The sequence below is a fragment of the Pezoporus wallicus genome, unplaced genomic scaffold, assembly GCF_028554395.1.
Source record: "Pezoporus wallicus isolate ANWC-B61680 ecotype Strahan unplaced genomic scaffold, APGP_CSIRO_Pwel_v1 contig_3019, whole genome shotgun sequence".
Taxonomy (NCBI): domain Eukaryota; kingdom Metazoa; phylum Chordata; class Aves; order Psittaciformes; family Psittacidae; genus Pezoporus; species Pezoporus wallicus.
The window spans coordinates 418,499-439,300 of NW_026639864.1; the positions used below are offsets into that span (position 1 = coordinate 418,499).

The 20,802-nt window shown below is 35.8% G+C and overlaps 1 protein-coding gene across 1 annotated transcript in view; it reads right to left on the minus strand.

The window, feature by feature from the left end:
* The window catches only part of DMXL1 (Dmx like 1), a 75,327-nt gene that overhangs the window by 19,940 nt on the left and 34,585 nt on the right, over positions 1–20,802 (minus strand). Inside the window, exons 18-29 of the mRNA XM_057416677.1 lie at positions 19,057–20,745; positions 18,391–18,501; positions 16,895–17,064; positions 15,706–15,803; positions 15,200–15,365; positions 14,157–14,406; positions 11,427–12,514; positions 10,980–11,171; positions 9,786–9,862; positions 9,468–9,595; positions 7,442–7,690; positions 6,989–7,090 (exon numbers count right to left, since the gene is read on the minus strand). Of these exons, the coding sequence (XP_057272660.1) occupies positions 6,989–7,090; positions 7,442–7,690; positions 9,468–9,595; positions 9,786–9,862; positions 10,980–11,171; positions 11,427–12,514; positions 14,157–14,406; positions 15,200–15,365; positions 15,706–15,803; positions 16,895–17,064; positions 18,391–18,501; positions 19,057–20,745 (4,320 nt within the window). The remainder of the gene's footprint in view (positions 1–6,988; positions 7,091–7,441; positions 7,691–9,467; positions 9,596–9,785; positions 9,863–10,979; positions 11,172–11,426; positions 12,515–14,156; positions 14,407–15,199; positions 15,366–15,705; positions 15,804–16,894; positions 17,065–18,390; positions 18,502–19,056; positions 20,746–20,802) is intronic.

Consider the following 20,802-nt stretch of genomic DNA (forward strand, 5'->3'; position numbering starts at 1 on the left):
AATTTCTAATGATACTCTAGCTCCTAGAAGTCCAAGAGTTCCCCTCCTAGGAGAGGTCCCCTCAATTCCTCCAACACTGACTTTTGTCAGAAATGTCTAAGAGATTTAGTTGAATTACATTCTTGATGATTACAGTACTCAAGGAAACAGCTTATCCAATCTATCAGAAGTATCGTAATGCAGTTATTCCACACATGAATGAACAAGTGAGCCGCATTTCAGATCCCTTGTTTTCTTGTTGAGAAATATCAATTTCACAAATAAGGAAAAGTAATGGCCTACTTAAAAAGAGGCTCACATAATTATCTGACAATCTGAAATTATTCTGGCTCTTGGTAGGGGAATTGTATTCCAGTACAGCCTTTCTGTTAGGTAGAGGAGGAATGATATTGATAGTCACTGTCCCTGAGCAGTTCTGGCTCTCCAGAACACTTCTGAAGTGATGAAGGAGAAAGGGAATAATACTTGGGAGATTTGATACAATATGGTGGTCTTCATTCATCTTCCATCACAGACAAAATGGACTTGAATCCACTTCCTACTTGTGAAATCTGTTTTTTATTTTCAAGTATGTACATGCAATGCATAGAGATGAGTTGCTATTGTGAAACAACTGAATGGGTCCAAGATGTAGGTAAAACAAAGAAAGCGAAAACATTAAGATAAAAAGGGAGTCAATTTTTTGAACTGCCTTTTGAAGTTCTCAAAACTTTCCACAATTGTGTAACCAACTACTGAACATTTATTTTTTTCTTAAGCATCTCAAATTCTCCCTTTTCCACATAAGGTTTGAAAACCAATTACATCACCCAAAGGAATCACTGAGCACATGTAAATTCCACCCCACTTTTTTTTTTTAATTAGGTGTGGCAAATTTTATTTTTTTTTAAATTAGGTGTGGGGAAGAAGAGTATAGGAAAAAAAAAATTGGCTGTTTCTTGTTTAATTAAACAGGCTTTTGTTTTGTATAGAGCAATAATGAGACCAGGAAACTAGCCAGAAAAGACCTCATCTAAACAGCTCTTAAGTAAGCGGAATATGGGTTGCATTATGATTTGAGTCTTTGGCTGATGTAACAGCAGTAATAGACAGGCTTCAAGAAAGCAAATGTGCAGGCTAGAAGACCTGACTATCACTGAACATCAACATGTTGGGCCAGACTGGTTGCAAGGATGAGCTAATAGGAACATCACAAACACAAATTGATGCTTTATTATTTTAGCTTTCCTTATTCCCTTCTACTTCTAAGGACCCACAGAAACAACTTCCACTGAAACTTGTGAAATTACTTTGTTCAGTTAACACTGCTGGGGATGGCACAAAGAGTAAACATCTATGTTGGGCCTATGTGCCACAAGTGAACTACCAACAAAGAAATATTTCCTATACCCTTTTTTTCTGTTGGTTTATGTGTCTTATCTACAGGAGTCTTTTGACTCTTGATAGATGTTTGAAAGACTATTCCCTTCAAAACTCTTTTGGGTACTTCAATCACTTGAAAACAGAAGGTCTAACACTCTGGACAAGAGAAAAACTGCTCATTTGGAATAGTTATATTCCACACATAAGACTTACATGCTCGTAACACTAACTGAGCCAACTCTGAACCCTGAGGGAGATAAATTTTAAGTTGATTTTTTAAAAACTTTGTTGGTTTGAGTTGGCTTTTTTTACCTCACAACTATGATCTTTTTTTAAAATGGGAAAACTCTCTTTATTCACAGTGGCTGATGGAATTTTTCATAATTTCTGGTTATTTTTAGACCAGAAAAAAATGTTTTTCCAGTGATTTTCTACCCCCAGTGCCACAGGCAAGAACATGTTCCCCTAGACCAGATTGCTCAAAGCCCTGTCCAACCTGGCCTTGAACATGACGGGGATGGGGCAGCCACAGCTTCTCTGGGCAACCTGTTCCAGTGCCTCACCACCCTTACAGTAAAGAATTTCTTCCCAATGTCTAATCTAAACCTTGCGTATTTCAGTTTAAAGCCATTCCCCCTTGTCCTGTCACTACCTGCCCTTGTAAAAAATCCCTCTCCAGATTTCTTGTAGGCAGGCCCCTTTAGGCACTGTAAGGCTGCACGAAGGTCTCCCCTGAGCCTTTTCTTCTGCAAGCTAAGCAACTCTCTCAGCCTTCCTTCATAGGAAAGGTGAGCTATAAAATCATTTATATACAGAAGCTAATAAAACCGGAAGACATTATATTTTTTATCTTGAAATTTGGGTATTTTAAGTCTTTTTTGCGCTACTATTCTGATTTTTCCACAGACTGTTAAGGAGATTACTGAAATCCACTTACCTGTACTAAAAGTTGCAAATATAATAGCTGCAGTAAAATGCATTTTCATTTCTTTATCTAAAGCTCATCAGCTAAGAAAGAGCATGCACATGCATCACTATGAAATTTTAGTAATTGCTTAAAAAAAAAAGAAAGAAAGAAAAAACAGGAGAAATTCACTGAGCATGAAAGAAGGAGCAAGTGTTGCATGACAGAGAAATAAGCCAGTATATGCTTGCAGGTTGTTTTTCTAAAAAAAATTGAAAAAGCAAATTATTTTAAAACAGTACTTTTTTTCATTCTGTTGGATTATTCTTGGCATTTTTAAGAATACTGCAGGCTAGTCATTGGAAAAAAAAAAATTCAATATTTAGGGCAAATGAAAGTATAACCTTCTAAATGGTTTGAAATTCAGTACTACTAATGCTATTTTTTTTTCATTCTAAAAATCTTTGAATAAATTAAAAGAATCATTAAATCTGACTTTGTCATTTGGGATTTCAGATTACCAATTATATTCACTTTCAAATTTCTCATATTTCCAGTTAAAACTTTTACATGCTTTCACATTCAATACATTTATCGTTGGTACAAATGGAAAATTTATCTTCTTTTCTGTGAATATTGGAATTTTTCAGACATGGAAAATGCTTCTATTTCTGCCAAGATCTAACACATGCAGTGATATTCAAAAGTCTGTTGCCCACGTCACCTCCCTTCCACCTTCCCAAGAAGACCTAAAAGGCAGATCTTTTACAATTTCCCCATAACTTAAAAATCAAGTCTGTTACTCGGTTTTACTGAAGGCTCTATACAGGCACGAAGCTTCAACACCCCAACACCCAATGAAAAATGCAATTCTTCATTAAGAGATGTAAAGTTACAGAAAGCATCACCCCTGACTGCAGGCATCAACAAGGATCAGCACTGCTGAAGCCCAGAACAAAGTGGAATGATAGAGACATGACAAAGAAATACTGATTTTTATCACATCTCAAACATGATAAATGTGATATTTATCAGAAATACTGATTTTTATCACATCTCAAATCATTTTGGCAAATGTAAAGCCCTGAAAAGATATCTAATTCTTCGGGAAGCTATGAAAGCCAACGGAAAAAACAGTGTGGTGAAAATCTACACTACTGGACATCTTGACTTCAAATCTAAAAAGAATTTGCATTTTGCAAAGTTACTAACCCTGAAATTTTCAACATGATGTTCTGCTTACTCACGGGCAATAGCTTGTGTGGCCAAGGTGACGAATTTAATGAATTAGGACTCAACATCAGCAACTGCAATTAAGCTGGAGTTTGATTACTGTATGTGCACAAGACTGTAAAATCTTTGTTCTACTTATGTTCTACTAATGACTAGTGCAATTCACTGAAAAGCTCAGAGAGTATATACTAAGATTTCAGATGTTTCTGAAGACATTATATATCAGGTGTCCCTGACCATGGCAGAGGGCTTGGAACTTGGAATCTTTAAGGTCCATTCCAACCCAAACCATTTTATGACTCTGATTTGAGGCATTTCATAAGTTGTGGACAGACACTTCTTTAAAACTAGATTAAGCATAATGAAAACACTTGGTGGCATACACAAGCCTTATTGATATTTCCTGCTCTGATCATCTAAGGTTTCTTCTATTGAGCCAAAACAAAACCCTCTACCTTTCACAATGTAAACACTTCAAGTCAAACTTCTTAGTTTAAGCCATTAAAACAGAAGATGACACTAATGGTGAGAAGACTCCAATGTGGCCACACAAGTTAATGAAGTATGCAGTACTCCAAAGTACCATTAGAAAATGAGCCCACCGTTGCAGTCTCTGAGTTAGAATTTAAGGCAATTATTCTCACACTGATGTCAAAGTTTCCATTACTAACAGTATCATAGGGAATTCTGCATTAAAAAGGAGCAGTTCGCCATGGCTGTTGTAGGTCTTGCATAAGCTGGAAGGTTTTAAAAAATTAAAAAATATAAAAAATATTTAAAAATTTAATAGAAAAGTTATTTTTTTAAAAATCTATCTTCTGAGATTAAGCTATTGCTGGAGACAAACCTAAATATGAAGATTTTTACTGTTGTTTCTGATTTGATGGTGAACCTGAGTAGCAGATACATAGTATGCTGGAAGCTCAAAGCAGAAAGCTTCTAGTCCAAGGCAGTACTAATGCAAGTTCAGATTTTGTTATTTTGTTTTAGATTCTGGATCAAACCTACCCGATAGTAGGTACAGCAAGCAGATAAATGCAAGAGGGCCAAGGGTTTGGATTTTCTTTACAATTGCCTAAGCAAACTTGGCCAAATGCTAAATTCACGTTCCACTTAGATGCGCTGTTACTTTAAACAACATTAAGATTAATCAAAATCTGTAAAGAAAGTATGTTTTCTAGGTGCTCATCAGCAAGCAAAAGCTATAAATTATTTCAGAGGATCTAGCGAGAAATACATACATAAGATGACAGCAGAACTGCACAGCCTGCTAAAATTTATCCACATATGGATAAATTTTGCATGCATGTACTCATTATCAAGCCATCTATTTCTCAAAACCTGTGGCATGTTAGGCAAAACTAGTTAAAGGAACAGCTGAGAATGTTTTTATTTCTCTCTACCAAAGTACTCAGAAATAATAACCTCTGTTAAAACTTCTTTTTAATTGCTTGGGAAGTTAGGACAATCAGTGGCAAAAAATAACTTGTTGTAATAGTCAAGTATTAGTAGATTTCTCATTTTCTACATCTGAAACCCAAAGTAACAACTTTTAGTCTATAAAGTGTTCTTGTAAAATACTCAAGTTTAGGAAGTAGTTCTGCATTTAATTTACTCTTGTGGCATGGAATAATTGAATGTATGAAATGGGATTATGGATTTCTAACTGGTAAAGCTAAACTAAACTTTTCCTTAAAAAACCTCTGGATTATAGAAAACTTACCATCTCTATATAGAGTTCAGTTATGAAAAACTTTTCTGAGGCAGTTCTGAAGAGAAACTATGTGGTAAATACGATTCTGAAAAGAACTACTATGATCACCAATAGGGTTATTTTTCAGGTGCTAATTGCCTCTTTATAAGCAAAACATATCTGTAGTATTAAGAAATAATGTAAATTTCAAATGTTAATTCAGTTTGTCAAAACGCATCCACAAAACTAAGAAACACAGCTGGAAAGTATAACATGTTAGGCAGCTCTAAAAAGCATTCAAAGTGCTGTGCTTTATTTGAGATTTACTGTGAAAAAGGCAATAAACCAATGTTTTTTTTTACTCAGAATAATTCCTAACAAAGGTCAGGATTTTCCAAGACTTTTATATTCCTGTTATTCAGTTTTTGTCTAAAAGAAAGATTACGTAAGTTGGAAGGGGCCTGATCCAACCCCTTCCTCAGAACAGGGCTAATTTAGGTAATGACCTAGCTTGTTCATGTTTTGCATAACCCCAAAGATGGAAACTCCACAATCCCTCTAAAACCCTCTTCCAGTGTTTAATTATTGCTACAAATTAGAATTCAAAAAGGTCCTTTCTTCCCCCAAATTTCCAGTTTCAGGTTCTTGATTCTTCCAGCAGCAATTTTACTAACTCAGCGATCAAACAGCTAGCATTCATTTTCAAGAAAAATATACATTACAGAGGAATTCAGTACACATTTCAAAATACTGTTCTATGTAAAGACAATTATTTTATCATTTTAAAAGAGTAGCAACATTGATACAACTCAGTATACAGTTACCAGCACCTAGGAAACTCAGGTTTAGTAACAACAGCCAGTTATAGCTTCCAACAATTCCAATATGGCAAATATATTTACCTTAAAGTAATAATGAGAAATATTTATTCAATACCACAGTGAAAACTCATCAGATCTAGAATAAGAACTCAATTTTGATTAAAGATCTCTTAGAAAAGTATTTTCAGAGTAATGTCTGACAAAGTCTGTATTTAAATAGACTACAGTTTCAGTTTGCCTTACAAGCAAGGTAAGACATTTTTATATATAGCATACACCTAATAGCAACAGTAATGGTATAATAATAAAAAATATAGTTTAAATTACGTTTTATATATATGTTCAGATGTGATATACTAAGTCACCATAGCTTAAATAAATTTATGTTTACTAAATCTTCCCCTTTAAAACTATCTGTAGGAACATTGCTCCTGGTTTTACAGAAGTCCAATTAAACTATAAAGCAGAAATCTATGCCAAAAAGAAAAGCATTACAGAATTAATTGTGGGCCTTAGGATAATTTGCAATCATCTGAATATAAAACTTGAGGATTGTTTGCTTTCCTAAAGGCTTCTTAGACTACCAAACTGAGTAGCAACAAGACACCTTTTCTTTGTAATGTCTAGAACAAACACTTAGAAATCCACGTGCATAATAATGCTTATACTGAAAAAGCAAAACAAGCAGCTTTCCAACAAAGATATGAAACACTTCCGATCCTTTCAAACCATGGTCAAAGTAATTTTACATTGAATATTGATTTCAAATTAAGCGTAGTAAAAGTACACCACCACTGAATATTTTTTTTAAAAAGGCCAAATTCAACTGCTGCTTTAATTAAAAAATTTCACATTGAATTTGATGTCATGGCTTGCAAACAGAAGTTCTTCTGTCTTTCTACATATGCAAAAAAAAAAAAAGATCACACATAGCAAACTGCATGTAAAGGCCTAGTACTAAATCTCGTATCTTGCCTGAAAATTTGGTAGGCCTATGAGTACTGAAGGTGGTAAGGGATTTGGAAAACCCCACACATTCCATGGAGAACACTACTACCTGATGTGGGAAGTGCCTACCTGCCAAAGAGAGAAAACATACTGTATTTGTAAAATGGGAATATATTCCTGTTATGAGAGAATTGGAAAGCTTGAATATTAGCATTAAAAACGAGGCTGTAACAGTATTGAAAATTTTCTCTTTAACTTAATCTCAATCTCATCACATTACAGCAGCTGTGCTATTTGGAAATGTTATTCCAAAAGGATTCACTTCTGTTTCCTACACTATTCTACACAGTATCTACGCCATTTTTACTGAATTTTTACTGAACATAAACTATTTAAAGCAATTACTCTTAAGCTTTCAGCAGTCACATCATTTTCTTAAGAGATCCAGAAAACAAATATAAATAAACAAATACAACTAACCAGGTTTTGTCTTTAATTGAAGTTGTCCTCTGCTGGGTGTATGAGCTCCTCCTCCAAAGACAGCAGACCACATCTTTTTGTTAAGTGGATGAGCCATAATTCTATACAATTCATTGCTAGAATGTGTGGCTAGGCCATGAATGAACAGACTCAGGTATACTGCAGTTAGAATTTCACAGAGTAAAACTGTGAGACCTGGCTGAGCTTCCTCACCAGCAGAATTCAAGAGTCGTATTAGACCTGTTATTCCTGTTTATAAAAAAAAAAAAAAAGAGGAAAAAAACCAACATATATGTGTGTGAACATATTCCAGTTTATCATGGTATCTTGACTGGCAAACTTGTATTATTTAGTACCTTCTACTGTAGAAAAATTCTACTGTTTAGAGGAAATTGAAAACTCCACAAAGTGACATGCTGTTTATTTTCAACAGTTTATTATAGCTTTTCAGCTTCATGTTTTGGACTAATAGTTACGGAAATACATAGCACCTTTTAAAGGATAAGGGGAGGAGGGAAATCACACAAAACCATTAAAATTTGGGGATACATCTTAAATAAAAACCTGGCAACTTTAGTTCAACTCCCTGGTCCTGAAACTCTACGATACATTTGGTTACATTGCTTAGATGAATCTTTCTTCCCTCCATGTCTCAAGCTCTCTCTTTTTTATTCTTTGAGTAGGGAGTTAGCTCTTCACTATTCTCTACTTTGCCTTACAGTATATTCAGTACATAGCATCCAAATCTGATATTTAAAATACTAATTTCTCATTGACTTTCTTGTGGTGCTTGCTTCACCAGTCTGGTTTGCAACTCCAGTGTAACACTAGAAGTTGAAATGTTAAGATTTTCCCTTTACAGTGGTAAAAATCAACCAAAAATCATGGGCATGAACTTGAACTATACATTTTCTGACAAGTGTCCTCTCACCCAAGTACTAAATATCTTGTAGTGTTTTTATGCTCCCAACAATCGCTGTAGATTTTCAGATCTGGCTCTGACTGTGCTGCTTTGTGCACCTAAGTGAAAATACAAATAGCAGTGGCCAAAGAACTATGTTTTGTGTCATATTCTGCCATTTGCACATAAATTGTGGGAAGTTTTAAAAAGAAAAAAACAGTTCAAGGTGATGTCACCTGTAAGCACAATTGCTAACAATCCTTTGTCTCACTCATTAGAAATTTAACTCTGCGACTAATGAAATAAGGAGAAAACAGATGACAATCTGATTTCTTTCTAAAATCTGTAGATTCACTGACAGAATATTATGCAGAAAAAAAAAAAATCAACAGTGGAGCATCAACCACAAAGACTGCTTAAGGTTCTCTAAAAGATTTGCACGTGAAATACTTTTACCAAAAAAAGAAATCCCATAATTTGAAAGCATGTTTCTTGGAAACACTTCCATTAAAGTTAGTCGTGTAAACTGAAGCTCATATAGACATGTATTACATAGTTTACACTCCCTCTAATGCGACCAGCGTAGCTTCATTAACAAACTCCAGCACACACTGAGGATTACTCGAAGTAATTCTTCATGATTAGCTGCAAACTTGAACTTTTACAGCTACAGAAGAGCACAACTCATTATAAACTCCTCAATTTCAATAGTTTCAAGTTAGTTAAAAAATTGTACATAAGCAACAATCATTCTGAGATGGAGCACAAACTAAGCCTTTCAAGTCCAAGTGAACTGGAATAACAGCGAGACTCATCTGGTGCCGCCAGAGGGAGCAAGTACAGCACAGGACTCCACCCTGCTTTCTGTTTACCTGCTCTTTGCGAGAGCCCCACTAGGATTTTTTAGAAAGAGAAAGCAATCCAAGTAACTTTGACTTTGTGAATAACCAGAACTACTAGCTTGAAGCTTTTGAAAAATGAATATAAAATTTTATTATAAGAACTTACTTTTACCATGCAGCTTTTCTGAATACTACTAGAAAGTCCAGAGCACAGCTACATGCTCTTATACCAGATCCAGACAATTTTTCCTTAAGGGTAAAGAAACAAACCAATGCTTGATACCTGGCCACTCAGCAGGTAATGTATTGGGAGTCACTGTCTCTTCTAAGCTTGCTGTTCTTAGAGAAAGGCGCTGAGTTAATAGCACTGTCTGATACACTGTTCCAGTGAACTGATTTGCTTGAAGTGAGCTGTGAAACAAAAGTGGGATGTAGTATTAAAAAAAAAAAAGTGGTGTTTAAAACTATTTAAGTGATAGCCCTCTCTTCTAGATGTAGGCAAGTGTGAGCACTGCCTTCTGATGCACTATATATTATAACATCACTACAGTAACACAATGTGTTGACCATTCTCTAAAAAGTACCTTTCATAGACCTTTACCTGTAGCTGTGACCATCACAAAGACATTGGTAGATGCAGGCAGAGAGTGATGCTGCTAAGGTATGCATTACGTGTATCTGTAAGAAAGTTTTTATAGAACATATTATACTCGAACAGTGATTAGTAATCACAGCCTTTCATGCATACAGAATTGTAACAGTGGAACAAGCACTGAATATGAAAAGTGTAAGTATTTATGGCAAAACTCCAGAACCTTTTCTTCAGAATTCATTTCTGATATATTAATTCACTTTGCAATTATAAGGATGGGGAAGCACACATTCAGCCCACCAACCCATAATGACAGATTAGCTCTTACAGCAATGTTATAAATTAAGAAACAGCAACGTTATGAATTAAGAAACAGCAACATGTTAAACCTCTACACAACAGTCATGAGTAACTATACACTAAGACAGCAGCAATGTTCTGGTTCAGAATACAAAGATTTAGCTTCAGAACAAAAATTACAACACAGCTTATTTCTAGAAATGAGTTTATTATACTTATTTTTCTGTTTGCTCTGAAAAGAAGCACTGACTTGGAACTGACCAATCTCTTGAGTGTTCTCTAAGGAATCCCTAGTAAAAGCAAACATGATTTGGGACCCAACACATAGAAAAGTTCAGGAAAAATTTAACCTAACACCTTAAGTTTTGGTTTCCAGTCCAAGGCTGCATATAGAAGTCTTACAGAGATATAACTTTAAAAAGCCACACTATATTTGAGTGTATGAACATATATACTGTTCCACAAAAAAGTCTTGAGTTTCCTGCACTTTGATGACAATTAGTTTTTGTATTTTAAAACTTAGTTTTATTTAGGTTTAGGACTGAAGCACAGTTTACCATTAATGTAAAAGAAGTAATGATAATACTGTCATAAAGACAAATGTGACACTGTAGTAGTACAGCATGTTTCCCATAACAGATGTCATCTTGGACAAATATCCAGTTCCAAGAGAAGACAATTTAATTCAGCTTGTTGAAGCAGATGCTCAGCACCTCAAAAAATCAGTGGAAATTATTTTAGCTCAAGGTAACTACTACAGAAAATACTTATATTTGACAGTTTTATGACTTCTCACAGGTATGCACACCAGAAAGTTTTCATGCTTTCAGAAAAGATTTGTTATTTTAGCAAATTTGACAGTGATGACAGCAACAAACCCCAAAAAGTCAAAGAAATACATACCTTGTTGTTCTGAGTATCTGGATGAGGTGGTGAATCAAGGTTTACTATGGCATGCAATATATCATGAGTTAAGTTACCAAGATGTAACAATGGATTAGCCACCACTGTTTTGGCACTCGCTGTGCAAGCAAATAGGAGAGGTATGGAACTTTGCTCTGGCAGAGGGCTGGAAGGTATCTGTATTGACTGCTCCTAAAAACAAGCAAAAAACACATATAAAGTGATAGTACAGATTCCTAAATGGAACAGAACATTTGAAAGAAGGGGATTCTAAACAACAAAACCCCCATAACCTAGAGAAAATGTAGCATGCAAAAAGCAGTGTTATTTATGCAGAACAGGTACATACTACTGTAGGAAAACTTCAAAATAATATTAAGCACATTCCAAAAAATCTGTAAAAAAAATTTAAAGCCGAGAAAACACAAACTAAGCTCTCCCACATACCTGCTGAGATTCTTGCAGTAGCAGAATTAATTCCATTCTGACTGATGCCAAACCTCCACCATGAGAGCCATGAAGTATACAGTAACTAAGGAACATTCTTAGGAGAGACTGGTATTTCAGGAGCCATTGCCGTCTCTTCTGAAAGTCTTCTTTCTGTAGTATACGTTTTTGCTGGTCAGCTACGTCTTCAGTGCTTTCATGTAATGTAGCTTCCTCTGGCATCAAACTAATTTCTGAGTGTGTATCTTCTACTTCAACACTATAATCACATGTCTTTTGAAGAGCTACCACTTCTCTTTCAAGCCACTGATAAAGCTGATACCTCAACTTCCCACCATCTATTTCATAACCAGTGGACAGAGTACGAAGCTCTACAGTAAGAATTTTAAGGCATGCTCTAAACTTCAGTTGTGCTGAAATTATATCTTCTGATTGATTTAGAATATCTTTGTCATCAACTACACTGAAAGATTCTGTGTAGCTAGAACTTGCTTCATATAATTTTTCAATTTTCTCCAGAGGTTTTAGCTCTTTCATTACCAGGGAAGAATCTTCACTCTCACTTCCATCACTGTCTGACTGTAGTTTTAAGGGCTCATCTTGGAACACCACACTTGGCTGGCTCCAATCAAAGGAAAGAGTTGAACTTGAATGTTTTCCTGATGAACAGTCTGAAGAGGAACCTAGACCATTCAGCACTGGCTGTGACCAATCACTAGTGGAAGACTGCTCTTTTATTTCTAACTCTTTAACTGGGGAAGATGGTGAGAAGTCTTTACTAGTATCCATTAAACTAGGGGATCTACAGAATGACTTTGACCTCATGACAACTTTGGGCATCTTTGACAACACTTCTAACGCCAGCATAGGACAACCAGCTTTTAGATGAGCATACGCAGTAGTAAAAAACAGCCGTCTTTCACCCACATTGATTTTGTCCCCTAATCCATTTTCTACTGTTAGGCAAATGTGTGTGGAGGATGAATCAGAAGAGCCAAAATGACGTCTCAACAAGAGAGGATGTGTTCTTAAGTAGTTATAGAAGTTAAACACTGCAGGGTTACAACTTGATAAGCCATCTCCTTCACCTGAAAAGATATTGAATCATGAGGAAAAGATACCATTCTGTATGAAATAATCCAACTGCGAAGTTTGAAGTCGGAAGGCTATAAGGTCTTAATGTTCATTCTATAGTTTACTTCATTGCACTCCCCTTTTCACCTTCCTTTGTACCTTTATCATTTAAGTATCTTGGGAAGGAAGACACTGTCAAACCTAATCACTGCTAAAAAAAGAAACTTGAGTGGGAGAGCAGACAAGACCATCAGAACAGCTGCATTTACTTTTCTTGCAGTCAGACCAGCCAGATCTATTGCAGTCAAACAAGACCACACTCTTGTTCAGCTTAGATTTCTCAAGTCCCCATCACTAAATGACAATGAGATATTATATCTTACTAAGGACTTTTACTTTATAAAGTCTTCTTTATGAATTCAGGATTAGTATTTACTTTGCCTACCTCTTAACAAAAATGCAATTTATAATAAAACAAGGCAATCCATAGCATTTATACACATTGTTATCAGTATTACATACAAATAAATAAATTATACAGCGGCTCATCACCTAAACAGTTTATTTTCATGCCCAAAACTGCAAGACTAAAAACCCTAAAAATATACAAGCATCAGCATAGGATCATTCACACAGCCTCCTGAGTCTTAGCCAAGTCAAGCCTCTGAGATTACCCAAGACAGATAGCCTTACTATCTCCTCTTTTGGGAGCCATGGCACAAGTAACTATAAATAGTAGGAAAAGGTATATGAAAGAGAACCTTTAAAGTAAGAAAATAAAGCAAAACACCACAGATAAACCACTGAACTGATAAAGAAGAGTAAGTAACATTTAAAAACTATTTTACTCGGGAGGATGTGACCAAGATGGAAACAACTGAGCATTATGTCCCTTGTTTACTCAAAATTATACCGAGTCTTACAGCTTCTACTGAAATCGGATTTTAAAATTAATTACACAGCTCTGGGGATTTGGGTCTTCATTTATCCCCATAAAATTTCTCTCAGTAGCCAGGACTGAAACTAGCTAGCCAGGGCTAGCATGCTAACTACTAGGAACTCGAAACATTTAACTTCCTTGAGAACATTAAGTAATATCACAACTGATTTTTAGAAGGCCTATAAAATGAGCAGGGAAAAAAACTGCTTTAGGAGATTTAAATGCTATTTCAGGCACCACATGGACCTCTTTGTATGACAGCAAATACCAAAAATCTTTTCAATGTCAGTTTATGATTGTGGTCAACAATTTCTTCCAATGACTAAAAGCTACAAAACACCATTTCTTCTGTACTTTGCTATGTAACTGTGCAAATAGAATTTTTTTCCTAAATTATGATGGAGTCAAATTAGCTACTGAAGTTACTTCGGCTCTTCGTCTTTAAGTTGCTGCTGGACAAACAGCTGCATCACTTCAGAGCCATTCTCATTATCCTGATGCTCACTTCCTTAAAGGATAAATTCAGTATACATTCATGGGATACAGGATTACAAGACAGTCACCACATTTACTACAAAAGCCACATACGCTGCTGTAGCAAACTACTTAGTAGCAACGGCAAGCAATTCTGCAGTACTTGGTCTTGTTCAGACTATGTTTTACGAAACTATTACTTAAATGGACAAATAGGTAAAGCCAACCTAACATATTCTTACCTCCATCTTCAACAGAATGTTTAATTAAAGTGTCAAGAGCCTTGCTATAATCTTCCAAAATCCAGTAAGCCATACTTCGCAGAAAAGGGTCACAGTGCATGTTTCCTAAGCTCTCTTTTCCAGGACACATACTTCCCAGAATTCTCTTCTGTAGTACAGATTTGTAAGTACTAGATACTTCAAACTCTGATTCATAAAGTCTTGATATTACAAGAGCCAACTGAATGTCATTCAGTTTTTCAAGGCAGACCTAATTGAAAATAAATATATTCACAAGAACAAACATTACAATTTCTCTTCTGGCTAAAATGATCACAAGACAGGAAGTGACAAGAACCTGTTCAGACCGAGATAAGTCAGTCTATTAATTCCGTAAAAAATTAGCAGAAACTATGCAGAATAGCTGTAGCTAACTGTTATATATAAATTCTGATTTGCAATTTCTTCAGTTTAAGTCTGACATAACAACATCTTTGAAATTAATTGGCATCAATAAATCACCATCAGTGATTTAACCTCTTTTTTAATGGCTAACCTCTAACCTCTTGAAGAAGGATGCTTTTGTTACAAAGTTTTACAGAACAAATCCTTCATTAGCAAAGGGATTAATTTCCTCCAAATTTTTCAGTTCAAACAGACCCAGAAAACAATTCTGGTTTGTGAAGGGACTCTAGAAGCCCACCCTCATTACTGCCAACAAGCCTTCATTTTCAGAAACTGTGTTGTCTTCATGTATAGCAGGGTAGACAAACTGAAAGCATGTTAATGGCAGGTAGGCCTCTTATTATTATAGAGAAATTAAGCATGGAACTTTTTAGCATTGCCAATATGACAGCTAAAAGAAAACATACAGATTGAGGATTTCTATTTGTCATTAATTTGGGGGTGTAGGGGAGGGAAGGGAGGAGCAGGGAAGGAAAGAGCAGAAAACCTGCAGAATCTTCAGGGGTCATACTAGAGCAAAAAAAAGTCATGTTCAATATATTTGTAACTTTGGGACAATTTAACAGTCTTAAACATTAAAATGTTAATTAGTTTATTACCTCCACTGCATCTTTTAAGTGTCCTGCCAATAAGAAAAATGCTGCAGAATGTTCAAAACGCTGTTTGCCTAGCAAAGAAAAAGCATTCTTCAATGCTGCTTTACGCCATCTGTCCTCAGTAAAGTTGTTTCCAAAAAACTGTGTCATTTTAGTGTCTTTTTGGGACCTGTACATTGAACATAATTGATAAAAATATTATACATTTTCCTAGATGCATTATGGTTTTCATTTCCTCAAAAGCAAAGCAGAATTAAGCATTCATTGAAATTACAGTATATTTGAGACTAAAACTTGAATTATCTATTTTTAGGAGCAGCAACTAAATCACCTCAGTAAATACAGGAAGCTTTAAAACTATTCTATGTAGTGACTAATTAAGAAATTGAATTTCTGCTTTCAGTGGTAATATTTGTACTTCTTTCGGACCACCATCACTTTCAACTTTTTTCCCTGAAATTATATCAGACAGTATGAAACTTTATGTAAGGGCTTGCACGTTCCCCTACCTGTATAGTCCCCAGATCACAGCCTTCTTTTTCATTGCGAGGTAAAAAATGGCCGCATCAAGTGGATCATTGCTTCGCTGAAAGGCTGCTTTAGCCACCTGTGAAGACAGTTCAACAACAACAACAAAAAAAAAACAACCAAATTTGAAATTAATCTAAAATGGAATTCTTAGTGCTTCTGGTATCCCATGTCTGGTAGTGCTTGGAAGTTCTCTTCAATTTAGGAGCCCTCCTCTCACTACAAGCCTGACAAAGACCCGCAAAGGTAACACAGCTGTAACCCTTTGTTTTGATATCACTTAGCTAATGCTTTTCCAGTTTTAGATGCTTTTTGGTAGATCAAACAGGAATTCCTGCATCTGAAATCATAAAAAAAAATTAATTTATTATTTGCTTTGGTAATCAAAGGACAGATGGAGTCTCTCAACAGAAAAGTTGTTTACAGATTACTTCTGGACTTTGGAAAGGAAAAAGGGGTAAGTGGCAGCAAGAACAGTCCAAGACCCATGTAAGGTAACCTTAAATGCAGGCCCAGAATGCTTGGAATTTTTTAAATGCAAGGCAGGTAAGTTTCACAAAGGGATGATTAATTACTGAAGACTGAAAAATAAAAGTAGAGACATGCATTTTACCACTTTGTGCCTTGTAGTCAAAGTATCCTGTGCATGTCATTTTCTGGCTCAACACACTTGGATTTTCCAAGAGCTTAAAACAAGTGATAATGAGGTTAAGTTATGTGATAATTAAAATATATAAAAAAAAGAAGCCAAACTAATAGATAGTTTTGTTACCGTGGAAATGCATCAATTTGCAAGACAGATGTCCAGTATCTTAGTTGACCCCATTTCTGACAGGTTTCTAAGGAGAACCTTTTACCAAATTTTGCTATAAAAACAACTATACGCTCAATCTGTATCTTGAACATCCACAATAAGCACTGTACACTGCCACCTTCAAAATGGAATGTCTAAAAGCCCATAATATAATTCACACTGGAATTTGAAACCTAAAGTACTAAAAAAAGTTACATATGAAAGTTCATAACTACATATACAACAAAATACAGCACAAAATATTCAAAACCACAGAACATATCTAAAAATTTAACCCCACACAAATAGAAAGTAAATGCCAGAGGACACCTGTTTAAAAAATGTTTGGCAATTTTGTTTCAGAATGCTATGTTTACCTTTTCTATGCATTTCCGCAGGCTATGGATATTCCGAACCCACCATCCTATACCCATAGCTCTGAGTTCTGACCATGCTGGATCTCCTTTCTGCACTGCAGGGAGCATGCTCAGTAGTTCTTCTTCTGCTACTGAATGAAACGCCCAGGCAAAATGACTAGTAGATAAGCCTATGTAACAAGCCATTAAAAAAGAGATTTACTAATAAAATAATGGAGAATATAATGTTAGTGAGGTGGGAAAGGGAGAAGGGAAGAAAGTTGAAATGCTTCTTTTAGATTTAAGTGCGTTGCTGATGAGGCAACAGAAATTTAAGAACATTTTTAAGCACTGTATATACCACTATTAAAAAAAACTCATACAGATGAAAGCATTTTTTCACCTGCAAACTCTCTGTGGAAGTTGTCAAAGAACAGAATTATTGGCTGAAGCTCAAAATATACTTATAGGAGGCTACATTAAAATTAGCCATAATACAAAGTGCAACATATCGATTAAACTTTTCAGAGTTTTGAAAGGTAGATTCACTATTTTGACTCTTTCGACTTGGATTAGAAAATGCAACATTTCAGATGATCAAAACAGAAAACAGTTTTGAGACCAGAGATACAAAATAAAATTAAGGGGAAAAAAAAAAAGCCCACAAGAAAGATGGCAATTACTAAGCAGTAGCACAGTTGGCTAAGGGCAATTGCAACTGTGGTGAGGGCCAGGAGATGTTTCTTTATACAGAAGCACACTCAACTGCACTTCCGCAGATGCCTTGGAGGTATTTCTTACTCCTGGCAATTCCTGAGCATCTCAACTAAAAGTATTTCATCAGAGAGCTAATTCAGCAGTACTCTCTTGTGGCAGTCCTGGCAAATTCCAATCTCTGATGCAGCTGAGGGCTGACATGCCATGAGACTGGAAGTGCAATCAACTTTCATAATGACCAGTGAAAGGGTAAAGAAGCAATTACAGCTAGTCCTTTAGATTTGATTAGGCCTAATCAAATCCATATCATTCTGATGTCTGCAATATAAGGTTAGAAGTACTTAAAACTGTATCAAAGAATACTACTTGAAATAGTTCCTTAGATAATTCCAGTATGCATATGAAAAGACATTTAAAATCTGGCAGACTGTCACGATTTTTTTTTTTTCTCTAAATATGCACTAAAAACCTAAATAAATAGGTACTCTATTTTCTACTATGTTATTCCTGAAGAGTGTCATTAGAACAACATGGTACTAGAAATATAGAACAGTTCTATATTTCTCCTAGGGAAACAGAAATTAAAACTAAAAAACTGTTAGGAAGGAAAAAAAAAAGACCAAAGTTCCAAGACATTTACATAAAAAACCCAGACATTTTTTGCTTTGTCATATATTCATATTGAATGAAAACCAACAAAATAACTCACTGAGGCATGTCAACAGCACAGCAATGATATGTACCATATGTACCATCTATGTCACTAAGATTCACCTCGTTTAAGAAAATACATCAGTTACCTTGGTGAAGCAGTTGAGCTCGATGTACAGGAGGAAGTGCAGTTGTTAGAAATGTGTGAAGCCGAACAGCCAATACAAACTTTAAACCACATTCATCAAGAGTTTCTCCACCTGGAATTAAGAATCTTTATAAGTACCTTAGTGAAACTACTAGGAGTATCTACTGGGTGTCTTAAAAAAAGAAATACTTCATTCTTTGACTACTATTGCTTTAAATTCATAAATATAATAGCTTAATTCATATTTTTTCCATTCAAGGAATGGGAAAGAAGAAAATATCAAAGTTTTGAAGTTATTTGTTCTTAATGCACAAAACATAAAAAGTGTTATCATATAAATAAATCCATAAACTTATTTCTCTACATAGTGCAACAAACACTGGCTATTAAGAAAGTTGCCTCTTCAAAAGTGAATTAGAAATATTTATGGATTGGTGGACTAACACTGGCATTAATACTCAGCAATGAAAAATTTGATTTTATAAAAAAAGCCTCGAAACTTTATTTAAACAGTAAATACCATGATGGCACAGTAAATACAGGCTATACGAAGAAACAAATCTATGACATGCTTTCATAAGCCACAAAACCATTCCAAAATAGTAAAAACTCCACAAAAAAAGTTGTGAAGCACAGCAGGACATTTAATTTGGAAGAGACAGCTTACCCTGATTTCTGTCTCTGCTTTCTCCAATTTCAGTACTGGTAGTAGCAATTGTATCTGCCAAGGCCATCAATGACATTTGCTCCATTCTAGTCAGACCTGGCAAGCTTGAATGAAGCAAGTGACGAGAAAGAACTTGGGCATGCTCTGGTCCGAAGTAAGTTGGACTATACTGAGAAAGATCGATGACTTTTGGTTTTGAACTGTCTTCATCTGCATCAAATATAACTAGTTCATCTGTACTTACAGCAGTATTTTGAAAGAGATCTTCATAATTGTCACTAGGCTTATCTTTTTTATTTTGATTATTAGACTTCTCTGAACAGGAATGAGATAAATCCTCATCTGCAGCAAGCAGAGAATACAAAGGCAATGGTGGAACAGAGTCTATTTCAATATAGTCTGTAGTCTCAGTTTTGTTGAATGTTTTTGGATCTCTTGCAGTACTTCCACTAGCACTGATGGTCAGAGATCTGAGCCTCTTATCATGATTAGGTTCAGATTCATTTATAGCAACAACTTCTCCAGCAATGCACTTTACCAGATGGGACAGAATGGCTTTTGCTCTACGTACTTTACCAAGATCCATGAGTTCCAACAGTTGATATGGATGGTACTGAGGTAAAGTGGGAGATAATGCATGAGCTGCTTCAAAAAGACCAGAATCTTCCATTTCCGTAGAAAGACCATAGGCAGATCTTTTCCCACTAAGTTTCTGTGCAAGGCTCGCCATAGATCTGGTCAATGTTCGTTTTGGTGGATGCAGACCTGAGATGGCTGACAGGCTTTGTTTCATTAAGCCAGTTATAGATGGCATACTTCCACTGTAGGAATCTGTACTAACTAGTTCCTGCTTGGAAGGAGATTGCCACTGGGAGTAAACATGCATTTCACAATCCATTCCAACTACAAGAATGCCATCACGCACCCAAGACAAGGAGACTGGAAAAGGAGGTGAACCCTCTACAGATGAAACCAAGTCGACAGAGCGCAGCAGAACAAACCCAGAAAGTGGTGTAGCCTTCATACTGCCACTTTGTGAGAACGTTACAATCTCCTTGCCATTTTGTTCTTGCATTCTCCCAGACAGCTGACCAAACATGTAAAGTTTGGATCCAATTCCCACTGTTAGAATATGCGAACCATCTTCCCTAGACATCCAATCTAAGTGTACCAAGTGCTTAGTCCTGGGCATAATATTCCCACCATGAGACAGAGAAACATCTTGTCGGTTATATGCCACTAAATTACTATCAATACTAACACCAGAGTCTAACATAGTGCCTATCTCATCTAAATGAAGAGTCTGTTCTAGAATCCAGGAAGAACCCCCTGTAGATTCACATTCAAAAATACTAACATGCATTATAAAATCTTCAGAAAGATTACTATTTTTAGATGTTACCTGCTTGTATGCTACTGCTAATCTGTTTGTGTGTGCACAGCTAACTTCGGTTGGCCTTCCTGGAACATTAATAGCACTATTACTAAGAAGTCCATCCTCAATCAGCAATGGCCACTCTTCCCATACGTAAGTGACATCACTTTGTGCACTACACTCTGGCATGGAAGAAGCTGATGATTCAGTAGTAACCCTGCATCTCCAGAAACGAACTTTTCCATCAGAGCATGAAGTAGCCAGCAGATAGGGTGCACGACAAACAGGGTATATGGAAGAAGAACTCAGATGCCCTAAAATTAAATAAAATACACCTTTACTGGGGGACATATTAAAAAATAAGCAAAAAA